Source organism: Portunus trituberculatus, chromosome 46 (assembly GCF_017591435.1).
Source record: "Portunus trituberculatus isolate SZX2019 chromosome 46, ASM1759143v1, whole genome shotgun sequence".
Lineage (NCBI taxonomy): Eukaryota > Metazoa > Arthropoda > Malacostraca > Decapoda > Portunidae > Portunus > Portunus trituberculatus.
Window position 1 is genome coordinate 17,046,230 of NC_059300.1, and position 19,628 is coordinate 17,065,857.

The following is a 19,628-nucleotide window of genomic DNA, read 5'->3' on the forward strand; positions in this document are numbered from 1 at the left end:
GTTCAACAGACGCCCAACCCAACAACAATTAAATGACTCAAGGCGAGATGCTATAGGACGCCTAACTTCTGATCTTTCACTTGTTTCTGATTGGGGCAGAGAAAACCTGGTTTTGTTCAATGCCTCAAAAACTCAATTTCTACAACTATCTACTCGACATAACCTTCCAGACAACTATCCTCTCTTCTTCAATAACACTCAACTTCCCTCTCCTCTACATTAAACACACTCGGTCTATCCTTCACTAAAAATCTAAACTGGAAATTTCACATCTCTACTCTTGCTAAATCAGCTTCCAAGAAGTTAGGTGTCCTATGGCGTCTTCGTCCATTTTCTCTCCCTCCCAGCTGCTTGCTCTGTACAAGGGCCTTATCCGCCCGTGTATGGAGTATGGCTCTCATGTCTGGGGGATCCACACACAGCTTTACTAAACAAGGTGGAATCTAAAGCTTTTCGTCTTATCAACTCTTCTCCTCTAACTGACTGTCTTGATTCTTTAAGTCACCGCCGCAATGTTGCATCTTTATCTGTCTTCTACCGCTGTTTTCATGCTGTCTGCTCTTCTGAACTTGCTAACTGCATGCCTTCCCCCTCCTGCGGCCTCGCTGCACAAGACTCTCTACTTCTTCTCATCCCTATTCTGTCCATCTTCCTAATGCAAGAGTTAACCAGTATCTTCACTCCTTCATTCCCTACACTGGTAAACTCTGGAACTCTCTACCTGTGTCTGTATTTCCACCTGCCTATGACTTAAACTCTTTCAAAAGAGGAGTGTCAAGACACCTCTTACGTTAACTGGACCCTCCTTTTAGATTTTTTTGTTTTTTCTCTACTTTCCTCTTAACAGGGCCTGGCAACCAGCGGGATTTTTTTTTTCACTTTGTTTTCCCTTGGCCAGTGCCCTTGTAATGTAAAAAAAAAAAAAAAAAAAAAAATACAGGGGCGGATAAGGCCCTTGTATAGAGTAAGCAGTTGGAGGAGCGAAAAAAAAAAAAAACTGGCAGAGACACCGCAGAAAGCCTAACTTCATAGAAACTGTTTTAGCAAGAGATGAGATGTGAAGTTTCCAGTTAAGATTATGAGTAAAGGACAGACAGAGGATATTCAGTGTGGAAGAGACACAGTTGAGTGTCATTGAAGAGGGGATAGTTGTCTGGAAGGTTGTGTCAAGTTGATAGATGTAAGTATTAAGTTTTTGAGGCATTGAAAACTACTAGATTTTCTCTGCCCCAATCGGAAATTTTAGGAAGATCAGAAGTCAGGCGTTTTGTGGCCCCCGTGCGTGATTGGTTGACTTCCTGAAAGTACGTGGAAAGATGTACGGTGGTATCATCAGCGAAGGAGTGGATAGAGCAAGAAGTTTGGTTAAGAAGGTCATTAATGAATAATAGAAAGAGAGTGGGTGACAGGACAGAACCCTGAGGAACACCACTATTAATAGATTTAGGAGAAGAACAGTGCCGTCTACCACAGCAGCAATAGAACGGTCGGAAAGGAAACTTGAGATAAAGTTGCAGAGTGAAGGATAGAAACCGTAGGAGGGCAGTTTTGAAATCAAAGCTTTATGCCAGACTCTATCAAAAGCTTTTGATATGTCTAACGAACAGCAAAAGTTTCACCGAAATCTCTAAAGAGGATGACCAAGACTCAGTAAGGAAAGCCAGAAGATCACCAGTAGAGCGACCTTGACGGAAGCCATACTGGCGATCAGATAGAAGATTGTGAAGTGACAGATGTTTGAGAATCTTCCTATTCAGGATAGATTAAAAACTTTAGACAAGCAAGAGATTAAAGCTATAGGACGGTAGTTTGAGGGATTAGAACGGTCACCCTTTTAGGAACAGGCTGAATGTAGGCAAACTTCCAGCAAGAAGGAAAGGTAGAAGTCGATAGACAAAGTTAAAAGAGTTTGGCCAGGCAAGGTGCAAGCACGGAAGCACAGTTTTTGAGAACAATAGGAGGGACCCCATCAGGTCCATAAGCCTTCCGAGGGTTTAGGCCAGTGAGGGCATGGAAAATATCATTACGAAGAATTTTAATTGTAGACATGAAATAGTCAGAGAGGAGGAGAGGGAGGGACAAGCCCAGAATCATCCAAGGTGGAGTTGTGAGCAAAGGTTTGAGAGAAGAGTTCAGCTTTAGAGAGAGAAGAGATGGCAGTGGTGCCATCAGGATGAAATAAAGGAGGAAAGATGAAGAAGTGAAGTTATTTGAGATGTTTTGGCTAGATGCCAGAAGTCACGAGGGAGTTTGAGTTTGAAAGATTTTGACATTTTCTATTTATGAAAGAGTGTTTGGCAAGTTGAAGAACAGACTTGGCATGATTCCGGGCAGAAATATAAAGTGCATGAGATTCAGGAGATGGAAGGCTCAAGTACCTTTTGTGGGCAACCTCTCTATCATGTATAGCACGAGAACAGGCTGAGTTAAACCAAGGTTTAGAAGGTTTAGGTTGAGAAAAGAATGAGGAATGTACGCCTCCATGCCAGACACTATCACCTCTGTTATGCGTTCAGCACAAAGAGATGGGTCTCTGACACGGAAACAGTAATCATTCCAGGAAAATCAGCATAATACCTCCTCAGGTCCCCCAACTGGCAGAGGCAAAACGCCAGAGGCACCTTCGCTTTGGGGATCCTGGGGAGGATTGGAGAAATAGGACAAGATACAGAAATGAGATTGTGATCGGAGGAGCCCAACGGAGATGAAAGGGTGACAGCATAAGCAGAAGGATTAGAGGTGAGGAAGAGATCAAGAATGTTGGGCGTGTCTCCAAGACGGTCAGGAATACGAGTAGGGTGTTGCACCAGTTGCTCTAGGTCATGGAGGATAGCAAAGTTGAAGGCTAGTTTACCAGGATGATCAGTGAAGGCAGAGGAAAGCCAAAGCTGGTGGTGAACATTGAAATCTCCAAGGATGCAGATCTCTGCGAAAGGATAGAGGGACAGAATGTGCTCCACTTTGAGAGTTAAATAGTCAAACAATTTACTATAATCAGAGGAGATAAAGGAAAGATAGACAGCATAGATAAATTTAGTTAGAGAGTGACTGTTGAGTCTAAGCCAGATTGTGGAAAACTTGGAAGATTCAAGAGCGTGGGCACGAGAGCAAGTTAAGTCGCTGCGCACATGGATGCTACATCCAGCTTTGGAACGAAAATGAGAATAGAGAAATTAGGAGGGAACATAGAAGGGCCTACTGTCAGTTGCCTCACACAGCTATGTTTCGGTGATGAAAAGAAGATGAGGTTTAGTAGAGGAGAGATGGTGTTCCATAGATGGAAAATTAGATCTAAGACCACGAATGTTGCAAAAGTTAATGTAAAAAAGTTGAGTGAGGTGTTAAGACATTTTGGGTCGCTAACGAGAGGGCAATCCGACCTGGGGACATTTCTGGCCCCCTCCCCTTCTGGGGGACTCCGAGACTGGATTTAGTCGCAATTTTTTTTTTTTTTTAATTTTAAGTGAAGGGTGTCTGTGTGGTAATTGCATTTTCATTATTATTATTATTATTATTATTATTATTATTATTATTATCATTATTATTATTATTATTATAATTATTATTATTATGATTATGATTATTATTATTTTTATTTTTTTATAATTATCATTATCATTATTTTTGTCATCATTCTTATTATCGTCATTATCATTATTACTGTTCAAAATTGTTGTTCAAATAACAATAATGATAATGATAATAGTAATAACAATAAAAATAATAATAATAATAATAATAATAATAATAATAATAATAATAATAATAATAATAATAATAATAATAATAATAATAATAATAATAATAATAATAATAATATTATTATTATTATTATTACTATTATTATTACTATGATTGTTATTATTATCATTATTATAATTATTGTTATTATTATTATTATTATTATTATTATTATTATTATCATTATTATTATTATTATTATTATCATTATTATTATTATTATTATTATTATTATTACTACTACTACTACTACTACTACTACTACTACTACTACTACTACTACTACTTCTACTACTACTACCACTATTAATAATAATGATGATGATAATAATAATGATAATGATAACAATAATACTATTACTATAACAATATTACTATTATTATTACTATGATTGTTATTATTATCATTATTATAATTATTGTTATTATTATTATTATTATTATTATTATTATTATTATTATTATTATTATTATTATTATTATTATTATTATTATTATTATTATTATTATTATTATTACTACTACTACTACTACTACTACTACTTCTACTACTACTACCACTATTAATAATAATAATGATGATGATAATAATAATGATAATGATAACAATAATACCAATAGTAATAATGAAAATAATAATAAAAATAATAGTAATAATTATAATAATAATAATTATTATTATTATCTTTATTATCGTCATTATTATTAATGTTATTATCATTATTACTACTATTATTATTATTATTACTATTATCATTATTATTATTATTATTATTATTATTATTATTATTATTATTATTATTATTATCATTATTATTATTATCATTATTATTATCATTGTTATTGTTACTACTATTATTAATTATTATTATTTTTATTATTATTATTATCATTATTATTATTATCATTATCATTATCATTATTATTATTATTATTATTATTATTATTATTACTATTATCGTTATTATTATTATTATTGTTCTTCTTCTTCTTCTTCTTATCATTACTATTATTATTATTATTATTATTATTATTATTATTATTATCATTATTATCATTATTATTATCTTTATCATTATTATTATTATTATTATTATTATTATTATTATTATTATTATTATTATTATTATTATTATTATTATTACGGTTTTTTTTTTTTACAATCATGATCATCATCATAATCATGACAATCATTTTCATGCCGATTTGTATTGCATGAAGAGTCGGATGAATGAAAGAAGAAGAAAAAATAAAACGAAGTAGCCAAGGAAAACAACTCAACCGCCCTTCCCTCCTTCCCTCTCTCCAAAAAAAAAAAAAAAAAAAACAAGCAAGTGGGAATAAATCTGTCTCACTGCAGTCCTCCTCGCATGACATTGACCCGTAGTGTTCAGAAATACTAAGCTCTCTCAACGAGACTATTTTCAAAGGTCACAGAGACGAAGTGCCCGATTCTCAAGAGTGTTTCTTCTCTTAATAATGAAAAAATCTTGTTACTCTGTCACTTAGAAATGTATAAAAACATCATTAAAACCCTTGCAATAGTGTAATTTTAACTTTAAAAAGTAGTGGAAGTAAGGCACAGAAGTTTCTGCATACGGGCCATTCACACACCTAAATTGATAAGCTTCATGCACACGTTTCGCCACTCAAGGTTGGTGTTTACTAGTGCATGCCGCGGCGATTCCTCACCACACACACTGCCTGCTGACTCACGTGGCGCCACGCACCTACGCGTCTTGGCGCCTAGTCAATAACACTAAGGATACAGGAATACTATACACCACGACCACACGACCATGCACTCATAGGACACAGGACACAATACTACACTCCAGGGGCACATCATCCTGAGGACACAGATTATACGACCCACAATGTTTAATATCAAATGATACATCGAAGGAGACATCACCCCAGGTACACTTTAGCCCAGGACATATCAACCCAGGACTCAACATCGCTCGACAACAAATAACATAGGAAAAAGACACTCAAAATAAAACAAATGCAAGCCATAAATAACACAAGGTAACACCCAACCAGCTGCTATACACCCTTGCCAAATCCTGGCTGCACTCTTGCTATATCTAGACCAGGTTGCGTGACGGACTCCGCCCTCTAGATCACTACGGTTCAAGTGTCTCGAAAATTAGTTAAGTGTATAAAAAAACATTTGCTTTCTGCTTTCTATTCGCACTGTAAGATTTTTAGTGTAAAATGTGTCATTAATTTTTGCTTTCCCCTACCCGTACATATTTTCCACACTTTTAGCATAAACCAATAAAGATTAAAATAAGCAAAAACCAATAGAAATACCAGTACTATTTTTAATGTTACTTTAGAGTTATATATTTTTACCATATGTATCCTGGAAGATGGCACACACACGAGTCTGAGAGAGGAATAAAGAGAAAAGCAACACTCACCCTGCGGCGCCTGTGTCAGCAGCAGGAACAGTAGCAGGTAAGACGTGCGAGCTTCCATCCTGAAGAACCCGATGGAATACTCTGAAGTTCTTGTTTGATGTTGATGCCAATTGCCACGACTCACCACCGGTACTCGTGGTAGAGACACAGGGTCGCGACGGCCCAGAAGTCGCTAGTCTTCACTAAGTTTACTCCGACCCAGTCACCAGCACCTCAGCGGACAATTTCCGCACCGCTTTTATCTACGCCTCATCTTGTCTGAGGTGCTAAAGTTCAGTGATCCATATCTGATGCCATCCGCCCTCAGAAACTGACGCTCACCTGGAGGCTGTAACCGCCACGCGCCGGGCGTAGCCTGCTGCGTCACGTCACTGTTTGGCACAAGGGCTGAGAAGACGTTGTATTCGTCTCTCGATAACCTTTTCTATTCGAATTATTCGATACAAAGTTTGTTGGCAAAGTTGATAGTTATTTATTAAAATTCACCATATATATACGAGTTTTGTAAGACCAACTTTCAGATATTGTTCAAAGTTTCAAGAGGAGAAACATTCACACTCTCACTCAATACTAAGCCATCAAGAAGTGAAGCCGCGACGCCAAGAGGGTGTGGGCTGAGTCACGCCACATTAGCGATTTTACCAAGATCTTCCACCACCGTCACCACTAATCCACGGCGGACTTAATCCCTCGTACTGAGATTTCGTATATTACCTCAGCCTCTGCGATCCCAAAAACGACCCTGCTCTTTCATACCCGACAGCCAAGTTTCCTTGGCCAGTTACCATCGTTCCCTCATGGCAAGGAGGGAACTGCTGGACGTCCTGCCACCACCGAAAGCATCCTCTGTATAAGCTTTCCTGCCCTCTGTTCAACGCCGACGCAGATCACAGAACCTTTCGGGGCATGTATACCAGAGGCGTCCTTGGGGTGTGTCTTGGAGCCAAAACATTCAGTAGTTGAAATATCAAGGAGTAGACGACGAACAAGAAGTGTAGCCCCAATAAGAGCCACCGCGCTAGCCTGGCTTAATGCTCGTTACCTGAGGAGGACAAAGAAATACAAGTAAGAGTGTGGATATAGGCGACGGCTGGGATGTTTAAGAGATGCAAGATGTAGGCGTACTCAAGGGATGGTGTGTCTGTGTGGCGACTATACAACTGGCAGAAGAAGGGGCAAGTCCACAGAGAGTCGAAGTGACACGATTTACACAAGGAGGATGGTGAGAAGCATACAGAGAAGTTAGCCAGTGGATACACATTGTTGGAAGGAGATAGTTGACCCTGGAACGAATAAGAAAGTGTTGAGCAGAAAAGTGATGCAAAAAAGGAAAGAAGAAAAGGTTGGATGAATGTACATTGAATGAATACCAATCAGAAGATGAGAAAGTATAAGAAAAACAGAGAAAATAAGGAAATAAGTGTAATGGACATGGAGATGAAAGGGAAAAGAGAAAGGAAACATGTTTCAATAAAAGGATAACGTTATATATATATATATATATATATATATATATATATATATATATATATATATATATATATATATATATATATACATGCTATTTATTTTAATTCACGTACTAACATATACTTTTTTTTTCTCTTTTATCTAAAATCGTACCTTTCTTCATCATCCATCTGTTACTCCTTCACAATTCCTTCTTAACCAGTCTTTAATCTTTGGCTCGTTTACATATAAACGTCAATCATTTCCTATCTCCTAACGTCACTCCCATGCAACACTGACTTCCGGCATGTTCTTTGTTTTCTGCTGAAATTAGTACCGGCTGGCCGAAACGTTTAGGTGTCACGCTTCACATTTATAGGCCAAAGTATACACTACTATATAGTAGCCTCTCGTCTCACATTTCGTGCGTAATGGACTAGGAAGTGGGATATGACATTTATTTCTGTCTTCTTACTAAGTCCTTGATGATGATATTGATGTGAATATAAATACTATTTTAATGAAGACAAGAAAACAAAAAGCCAAAGAAAATAGTGAGGAAAAATCTGAGTAAAGGTGGAAACGCTATTAGAAAAATATAAATGGATCAGGAGAAAAGGAGAGTAAAGAAATGAAAAGAGAGCAAAGAAGGGAAAAAAAAGCGGACACCAACAATGTTAGAAGGCAGGAAACGCAAAGGAAAGAGCGAATTCAGACAAAAAATAATAGTGGAAAAGAGACAAGGGAACTAAGAAGAATGGAAGAAAAGTGAAGGAAAAGCGAAGGAAAGTGAGAGGGTGAGCAACGAGAGAGGGACTTCAACCGAGCGAGCCACCATGATGATCACAGCTCTCACCGCCAGCCAGTGTGCCACCTCTCCTCTCTCTCCCGCCCTACCTTCCTACCGCTCTCCCACTAGCCCTTCCTTCCAAACGCCCCACTACTGCACGTTCTCCCTCCCTCTCTCTCTCTCTCTCTCTCTCTCTCTCTCTCTCTCTCTCTCTCTCTCTCTCTCTCACACACACACACACACACACACACACACGTACGCAAAAGAAGGCAGGGAGGGAAATATATATATATATATATATATATATATATATATATATATATATATATATATATATATATATATATATATATATATATATATATATATATATATATATATATATATATATATATATATATATATATATATATATATATATATATATATATATATATATATATATATATATATATATATATATATATATATATATATATATATATATATATATATATATATATATATATATATATATATATATATATATATATATATATATATATATATATATATATATATATATATATATATATATATATATATATATATATATATATATATATATATATATATATATATATATATATATATATATATATATATATATATATATATATATATATATATATATATATGAAGAAATAATGAACAAATAGATAAATAAATATATAAATAAATAAATAGATAAATAAATAAATGAATAAATTGGTAAAAGCGGTGTGGCTCAAAGGAAGGGAGGCGATAAGGCAAAGCACGTAAATATGAATACTCGCACTAAGAGCCGCAAAAATGAATGTCGAGAAAACACAGGAGAGAAAAATAAGTGAAATAAAAAAAAAAAAATTCTTATAAATATTAGAATATCAGAATAGTTCAGCTCCTCCTCCTCCTCCTGCTCCTCCTCCTCCTTCTCCTTCTCCATCTCCTCCTCCTCCTCCTTTTTCTCCTCCTTCTCCTGCTTCTTATCCTGCAACTCATTCATGTGCTGCCGGGTGATGGAAGTGATAGGCCAGGTTAGTTTAGGTTACATAGGTTAAAAAATATTCTTGTAGCAGTTCTGTGTTTGACATCACATCCATACTCATTAAGCATCTATCATCCTTCTCTCTCTCTCTCTCTCTCTCTCTCTCTCTCTCTCTCTCTCTCTCTCTCTCTCTTTTCTGTCCACTCTTGTAAATATTATCTCGACCTAAGTCTGAAAATATAAATTAAAATCTAAAATAAGCAACAATATTTGAAAAATTGAAGTATTTGAAACATTTCAGTGTGTCTTATATGCTACATTTTAAATAAGTCTTGATGCATGAGAAGCGGCAGCCCATTTAATGCCAAGGCCTTTTGAGCACTATTTTGTATATCATGAATTTGTTACAGATTTTGTGCATATATATATATATATATATATATATATATATATATATATATATATATATATATATATATATATATATATATATATATATATATATATATATATATATATATATATATATATATATATATATATATATATATACATATACATATATAAGTATATATGTATATATGCATATACATATATACTTATACACATATATAATACAGACCCCAACCAACTTCTCAAAAATACCAACGATAAAAGTTGGCAATACATTATGCATTTTCTGATTAATTGCCTATATATGTGTGCAAAGAATATATAACAATAATAATAATAATAATAATAATAATAATAATAATAATAATAATAATAATAATAATAATTGTAATAATAATAATAACAACAATAATAATAATAATAATAATAATAATAATAATAATAATAATAATAATAATAATAATAATAATAATAATAATAATAATAATAATAATAATAATAATAATAATAATAATAATAACAATGAGAGTAAGAAAGATGATTGTAACAGTGAGCTAAAGAGTATGGAATATTGAATAATATGTTTTTTAAACTGATTTTTAAAGGATCTTAAAGAGGGTCGTAATATAATATGATGTGGGACTGAGTTCCACACCATCCTCATCTATAAATTATTCTAATCGTCTTTTTTTAAGCTACCTAATAACTCGGCGCGAACCTGAATGCTGAATCTCTTCCCAAATTTACTAACTCAAACTTTGTCTTGTGCAACCTAAACTTGAAATCTTGACATTCATTTTAGTGCAATGACATTAGTTTTATCTCGATCTATATACCATTAGAGGTAAATTCTTCGCGTAAGATTTTGTTGTTTGTAATCAATGAACAGAAAAAAAAAAATTAAAACGCCATCTTTCGTTATTCATTCACATTATTATAACACCTCTCTTCTCTTTTCCACTTAATGTAGCTTTATCAAGCCTAGATATTAATTTTTTGTTGGATTTGTATGATATGCGGAGGTATTAATTACGTAAATGACCAGTTCTACATGAAATATATAAATATTCTTTTACTCTAACATGTTATCCAAAATTTCTTTTGAGATGAGAAACGATTCATCCACTTAAGCTGACGTAAAATATGTATTACCAACAGCTTCTGAGTAGATGCAAATTTTCAGGATTAGCAGCATTAACTTTCTGAAACATTACCTATTTTATTTCTTCTTATAATCGTAATATATATGTTTGAGATACTGAATGGAAATAGATGAAATGAATCCTAAGTAATGTTGAGCACCGCAGCGGAAGGTGGTGAGATTGCGGCAAGAACAGTGTGAAAGAAAATTACTTTAATTGAAGTGCATACGGTGCGCTATTTAGCTATTCACACACACACACACACACACACACACACACACACACACACACGCCCGGTAGCTCAGTGGTTAGAGCGCTGGCTTCACAAGCCAGAGGACCGGGGGTTTGATTTCCCGGCCGGGTGGAGATATTTGGGTGTGTCTCCTTTCACGTGTAGCCCCTGTTCACCTAGCAGTGAGTAGGTACGGGATGTAAATCGAGAAGTTGTGATCTTGTTGTCCCGGTGTGTGGTGTGTGCCTGGTCTCAGGCCTATCCGAAGATCGGAAATAATGAGCTCTGAGCTCGTTCCGTAGAGTAACGTCTGGCTGTCTCGTCAGAGACTGCAGCAGATCAAACAGTGAAACACACACACGAAAGAAAGAAGGAAGAATATGAGACAAAAATGGAAGAAGAAAGAAATGAAGGAGGAAGTGTGAAAAACAGAATTAATGAATAAGGAAGGCAGTATATAAACATGAAAGCAGGTAACAAGATTACGAAAAAGTTATCACAACTTAATAAATGAGAGACAAGTCTAAGAAGTAACCACTGAGGAGAATACAAGACATGGTGAGTTACCACAATACTATTGCGCAGATAACAGAACCGGATAGTTTATACTGTATAATGAATCACGATGAAGAATAATATTCTCCACTTTGGTTCAATTGCTTAGAAAGAAGGCATCGGACTGAAGATTACGTAAATACCTGGTGGAACCTCAACAAAAACCACCCCAACCGAACAAGTGTGAGGATCGAACTAAGAACCGACTAAGCGGAGGAGTGTCTGTTGAATGAAAAAGTGACCTGCAAATTAGAATGATTACACTTTTTATACTGATGCATGGCATGCGTCATTTCTCTTGCAGCTCCTTAGTGTGAGAGATCCTCCTTGACAAGTGGTGCGCGTGGTGCTGATACCAGGCTTGATTATCGTCATTACCGATGCCACTGTCACTTCCAACACGCTGCCCGTGCGTGTCTGGATTTGTGAGTGGAGGTGAATACGTTTACCGCTAGACGTCTCCTGAGAAAAATCTTCCCTGTGAGTTTCTGAATTGATGCAAATTTCTACCGGACAGGTTTCTTCAGACAATCACTTATATACTTATTAATAAGAAAGTGTGTCAGAAAACTCGCCGGGTCTGTACATATTTTTTATGTAAAAGGGATTCTAACTAAAGAAAAGAAGAAAAAAATAAGAAAATAACAGTAGAAAACACTAAGTTATTCAACACGCGCTTCATACCACATATTTAGAGCAAAGAAACATCCCAAACAACATGTAACCTGAAGTACTTTATGTCCTTACAATGGGACTCTAGATTTCACAGAGTAAGAGTAGTGATGGAAGTGGTCTATACCATTAGCACACGACTAGAATGACATCAATGAGCAGCTTGGCGTCCGCATGACTAGACTGGTTTTCCTGAAGAGAATATAAAGGTAAAGTTATCATAGTAAGCTGAACGTGTTCTAGAATCTCATGTATCTTCTTTCTGATAAAAAGTAAATGTACAGCAAGAGGTTAATGTTTTGAAGGTAAATGTAAGGCTAATGTTATTTAATATATCTTAACTTTCCGACCGCTTAATGAGTACGCATTCCGATTCTTTGGCGTACTCTTCATCCTAATCTGTAAAATAAAATGTTACTTACACCGCTCAGAATTAGCTACGTTTTGATACGTAAGTCCCCCACGTCGGCAGTTACGTTTAAGGATCTTTGCTATTCAAGGAAAACGTGATTACAAAGTGAAAAACTACATAGAGCCCAGGACCTAAGCACCCGGAAGAGGCGTGTGCCGGTCGGCGTGGGGTCTATAGCCAAGTAGAGCCGCCGTTCTCTCGCCTTCCCCTCCTGCCTCACCTTCAAAGCAGAAAGGAAAACAAGATATTTTCCTAACTTTATTCCGTCTGCTTCTTTTTTTTAGCTTTACATGGTTTTCATCTCCACTCCTGCACTTCACCACACTAGAATTATAAACACCTCCACTTCTCTCACGCCGCCTCGGAACATTCTCGTTAATATCTCCCTCCACTACGCAAGCACACTAGCCTCTGCCACACTTAATTTCACTCGCACTCTCTCTTTCACCACACTTCTTGTCATCATACTTCACACGCTCCATTTACACACCCCCTTGTTCTCTGCCACACTCAACACTACAGCCCATCTTTATCACACACTCTATCGCGACATACCACCTATATGCCACACATCACAGCGCTACATCACAATTTGTCCGGCACACTTTCGTCACACCACATCCATACAAGCAGACACTTCCTTCTATCGCTACATTCCGTTTTACAGTCACACTACACCGTAGCTACACTTCATTTTGCTAACCACATTCGTCATTTATCACTTCAGCTACACCATGGTTTGACGACTATCATTTTCTTTGCACGTCATTGTTTTCATGTCTGGTATTCTTAAATGTTTTGTTCTCTTACCATAACCATTTACATTTTCAGAGTTAGTTATCTGGGTTGTCAAGAGCTTTTCTTTTGTTGATAATATAGAAATTTTGCTTATTTGTCACTTGAACTGCAAAAACACCCTTGAAAACCTGTGTGACTTAACTATGGCCTTCTGAGTGTAGTGGTGCGGCCTGAAGGATTTTTAGAATATGGTCCTTTTAGTCCTGTATTTTAACACTTTTGTTCTTTTAATAGCACTATTTCCAAAGACAACAGAGATAATCAGATAGGTTCTATTGCATATTTTCTTCATCATCACTCGAATAGATAATATCTTTAAGAACCGCAAAAACTTCCACTAAAGCTTGTTGAAAAATTGTTCATATAAGCCACTCAAACGTTTAGAATACAGACCTATTAGCACCACGACTCCCGTGACCACACTACCAACCACCCTTGTTTGAGTCGCACTCAAAAACACAGAAGCTGATTTAAGTGTATTCACTCGAGCACAGTACTATTGCCATCCAAGGACACACGGACAAGGAAATGCTGTCACTAGTGATGTTCTCAGCGGCTAGTTGGTCCAAGTATTACCACTTGGCTCTAAAACACGTGGTATTCTGATTTTGTATTCCTGCCAAAAATCTACAAACATTTTGTTAGCTACGGAATTAAATAGATACATATGATTTAATATATATGTAGGTATGGCTTTAGGTGTAAATGTTAAATCATAAGTTATCGGATTAAATAGATGGAATTGTGTAGCAGAGAGGCGGGTGTAGCATAGCTAGTCACTTGTCAATCAGATTATCATTGTTGATTTACGATGTTTTCTCGTATGTTTGATTGCAGGTTATCTGATATCGGTTATCTCTATCTCTCTCTCTTTTTCTCCACCTGTTTGTCTGTCTGTCTGACTGTCTGTCTGTCTATCTGTCTATCTGTTTCGGATGACCACTTTTAATCGCATATTTCTTTCATCTCCTCTATCCGCTTGTTTGTTTGTCAAAAGCGAACACCTTTGCCTATAACTCTTCATCTCCCTCCTCTACCTGTCTGGCCGTCTATATATATATATATATATATATATATATATATATATATATATATATATATATATATATATATATATATATATATATATATATATATATATATATTTGGAATTATTACTTTCATTTCTAACTCTCTATCGCTTTTTCTAACTATGTTTGTTTGTCTCTGACACTGGTTTGAATGAATAATGTGGTTAATTTTGTCTGTACTCGTATCTCTGCTTCTCACTTTTTCAGCTTCCCTGCCTGCCTACCTTTCCGTCTGTTTGTCTACTAAGGTATAATTCCTGCCCTGTGCGTATGAGTGGCCTGCTGTACCATTAGATTCAGTGTGGGATTGATTTGGGTGACAGTACAATACATTCCTGATGACGTCTGGCTCAAAGCTTAGTAAACTCTTGAACTTTTACAGAATTACTCACACTATCTGATAGAAAGTGGCACAGTTATTCAATATAAAGGCATAACATGCAGAATCTGGTAGAGAGTATTGTAAAGTATCTGGTAGACAGTAACACATAGTACTATGATGAATGCAGAGTATCAATAGAAAACCTAATATTTAATGAGGATAGTTTGTTCATCATGAACATCTTTGCTAGTTCTACAGGTAATACTACGTATGTTTTAAGTCGAGTACGATACTATATATTATCTATCTATCTATCTTTATCTATCCATCTATCTATCTATCTATCTACCTGTCTATCTTTCTATCTATCTATCTATATTTATCTATCCATCTATATTATCTATCTATCTATCTATCTATCTATCTATCTATATATATATATATATATATATATATATATATATATATATATATATATATATATATATATATATATATATATATATATTGGAAGAAGGCCATTCAGTATACATGTTTTGTTGAAGTCTACAGCGGTGACAGCGTTATTAACTTGTATTGTATTTTTTCTAGCAGTCTTGCGATGTTTCGCTGGTTGATGTTGAGTCTTTTGAGATATTCCATTCTTTCTTATTTTTTTTTTCTCAACATCCATCCTAGCTTCCAACGAACTCACGAGCAGATAAATCAAGTCTCCAGATACTAACCCGACAGTGCAACCATACCGGCCTCAAAGAAAAACTCAACAGTCTATTCATGCAAGTCTCCTAGAACTTAGACAATACTCCAACCTTGCTACGAAGTAACTCCACAAGGCCAACATTCACATCCATACCTCCAAGAACAAAACCTCTCCTAATGCCGATGAAAAGAAGACATGTAGACACTATTAAACTCGCACACGTCTGGATCAAAGTCAGCCTTGGTATAGTTCAGACTGACTTGTGACTCACCAATCCAACGTTTTCAAGCTTATGCAACAAACAAACGACTAACGAACGAGACTACTTATCAGCAAAAATCGTAAAAAAAAGATAACATAAAAGTATTTTCGAGATTACATATTAACTAGAGGGGAAAGAAAAAAACTTAACAGGTACTTTGAAATGACGAACTCACAAGACTGTTTACCGGCAAGAACCACTGAGAAGCGAGCAACACTTGCATTAGACGTTACACGTAAATTAAAATGGAGGGAAGAAAAAAAAATCATAGCTACTTTCATCACTAAAGAATCGAGTAGCTTCTGCATTCTCTTGTGTGTATCGTGATCATAAAGACAATAATGCGATCATAATATTTCATACAGGGAATATCGCAAGTGTCTGTGGTGATTTCTTACATCTTTCCTTTTTTTATGTTCATATATTCAGTTCTATACCAACTGATTCCCTTTTTGTGTTAAGTAGTGAAATTAAGGCTCTTCCAGATTGCCAGGTAACTATATCAGAATTAACTTAACAGCAGCACATAAACACGTGCAGGACCATATATGAATAATTTAGTTTGTAGTATATAATTACTAGTTTCCTTCATTCCTTACAACATTCTATTCAACCCCTATCTTTTTTTTTATCTTTTCCTTCTCCCATTCACAAACGTTAGCACTGTGCTATCTATACATGATATCTCCGTTGTGATTTTTTGTTCTCAGATTTACAATCAAGTTCATTCATTGGCATTTTTAAGATATTAATAATTGATATTTAAAATCACAAGGCACTATATATATATATATATATATATATATATATATATATATATATATATATATATATATATATATATATATATATATATATATATGTGTGTGTGTGTGTGTGTGTGTGTGTGTGTGTGTGTGTGTGTTTCACTGTTTGATCTGCTGCAGTCTCTGACGAGACAACCAGACGTTACCCTACGGAACGAGCTCAGAGCTCATTATTTCCGATCTTCGGATAGGCCTGAGACCAGGCACACACCACACATCGGGACAACAAGGTCACAACTCCTCGATTTACATCCCGTACCTACTCACTGCTAGGTGAACAGGGGCTACACGTGAAAGGAGACACACCCAAATATCTCCATCCGGCCGGGGAATCGAACCCCGGTCCTCTGGCTTGTGAAGCCAGCTCTCTAACCACTGAGCTACCGTGTGTGTATGCTGATAGTGTGTATGTGTGTGTGTGTGTGTGTGTGTGTGTGTGTGTGTGTGTGTGTGTGTGTGTGTGTGTGTGTGCGTGTGTTATCGGTACTCAGAGTAACATGCAAAGCGTTTCATTATAGTGATCGGCAACAGTTACATTTTTTGTACATTATTCTTTAATTTTATCTTTAAAGTACCGATCTCACTAAGGACACAAAGTTTATATTACGAAAGACAGCTCCAGGAAAGATGAACGCGGAATTCAGGAGATAAAGTAGTAAATAATAAACAGTAATATACAGAAATTGACTATTATTCGCATTTCTTATTTGTATTAACAATATTTGGATACACTCATAATATGTATTTTAGTTATAACAATCAAAGTATTTCTTCTCACTTTCTTTTATTTTGGCAAAGTATTTGTATGAGTGTGATAATAAGAGGAAGATCGGTGATAAAACTTATCAGATAAAGGAAAGATGAGGAAACTGTATGTCTGTATGGTTCTGGGAGGATGCTGGTAAGAAGTGAGTAGAAGGAAAGAGAGGAAGGTTTGGGGTACATTAAAGGAAAACATATGGTTAATAAGTGTAAGAGAAAGATACGGAGATAAAATTTTAAGTAGAGACAAGTAATCTGTTGCAGCAACCTTAGACGGTGGCAACCTAAATGTTAATGAATTGATATGAAACTTGGACTTCCTCTTCCTGTTGCCTCTTTTTATCGTAAATATCCATAAATATTCGAAATTTTTTCTTGTGTATGTGCATAGTCAAAAATGTGAAACAATCCCATTAAAATTCTAATGTCTATCAATTGTATTCATTTCCTCCTTGATAATGTAAAGCCGTTAATGGTGATAGTGACAGTGGTGATACTGTTAATGCTGCAACGAACTACACAAGATAAGTTACTAACATGGAAGTTCTTGAGTATTATGAAATTAATTTTTCCAAATGAGATCTGAATCAAATCAAGTTTATGGTGTTGAAAAATTAATATCTGCGACAAAAAAAAGTAATAATTTATAACTATTTTGAAATTATGTGACAATAAAAAAAACGATCAAAAAACGAAGTAGAAATATTAATCAATAGAATAATTACGTGTATTTATGGTACTGAGATGCTATAATGTTATCGAACATTAAAGAATAAGTCTGATACTGGTTGCTCTGCGAGGCAAATGCCATGCTATCATACATCAACATAGTTGTAGAAATTAAATGAAAACATCATCGTTGATGGGGATCGATGCTGCGTGCTGTATAAAGTTAAACTTTGCTAACCTAACATGTGTTCCTAATCGTTATTACATTGAGGTTATGGATATGAAGCTACCACGATCTTGATTAGTGTTGTTTTTTTCTTGTGAATTTATGAGCTATTTCCTGTTTGCATGTACATGAACGTTAACAGATGATCGTGTGGTTCAGTAAAAAAAGTACTACATAACAGTGAGGGAACCATGAACCAAGACGACGGACCAAACAATAGGTTATTCCTTCAGAGTCATGTTGGAGAGGACATTTGCATCTTTATGCCTCAGATTAAGTGGGATTGCTACTGAAATGGTTATAATACGAGGGACAGAAATATGAGTTACACATTGCAACAGTGCGTGAATACCAGTTATTTTACCCTTGTGGTGTGACTGTCAACAAGTTCAGGTGTGGAGGGAGCGGATGGGACCCCGGGCAGCGTGCGAGAGGCAGCAGCACGCTAGTAGCCACGTGACCCTCAGAGATGCACGCAGCGCGGAGCCACGACGCAGACTGACTCACGCCTGTCTCTCACACCTCCACCTTTCCTGCCGACCCTCCCTGCCTGCCGCCTCTCGCACCACACGCCCAATAAATTTTTGCTTCTTTGATGAATTCTTGACAATAATGGACTTTGCATTCGTACTGTGTAAATACTGAGGAATTAATCAGACTATTCCATAGTATGGAAAGAGGAAAGTGACATACGGCAGCGAGTGAGGAAAGGCAATGCAAACCATCGTCTCTTGGCACCTTGCTTTCACTCACCTGGACCAGCGATGTGCACCGCCGCCACGTCCTTCTGGCTCGCAAGCTTCCCCTCCACGCCAACCAATGAGGATGCGAGCACCACTAGCCCACCAATCAGGGGCCAACAAGAAACGGCTAACCAATCCACGAACTGACTAAAACAAACTGGGCCAATTACGTCCGGCCTGAAAACAAGCTGCCAATCGTGGGGAAAGTGTGAACAAGGAGCCAATAAAGAGTCGTCTTGACACATCAGCTAAACCAAGAACCTAGTACACACGTCACATCATGAGTCACCGTCACACCGTCATCTCAGAACCAAGTTGAGGGAGGAGGGGGCGGGCGGCCATGAGCCTTTTGACTGACAGGCCTCGAGACGAAACGTTGGAGTGACTGACCAGTGGGAGTAATGGAGTGATGGATAGAGTAATAGAGATAATGACGGGTAATAGACAAT

At 36.2% G+C, this 19,628-nt stretch overlaps 1 protein-coding gene across 2 annotated transcripts in view; it reads right to left on the reverse strand.

Annotated features, from left to right (window-relative positions):
• Window positions 1-18,931, reverse strand: part of LOC123519814 — a 216,583-nt gene extending 197,652 nt beyond the window's left edge. Inside the window, exons 1-2 of one of the 2 annotated variants that reach the window (XM_045281331.1) lie at window positions 18,801-18,931; window positions 6,171-7,212 (exon numbers count right to left, since the gene is read on the reverse strand). In XM_045281331.1, coding sequence (XP_045137266.1) covers window positions 6,171-6,228 — 58 coding nt within the window. In that variant the 5' untranslated portion in view covers window positions 6,229-7,212; window positions 18,801-18,931. Of the gene's footprint in view, window positions 1-6,170; window positions 7,213-18,788 lie in introns of both variants that reach the window. The other variant, XM_045281332.1, reaches the window with a different exon arrangement.
• Window positions 18,932-19,628: the final 697 nt, after the last annotated feature.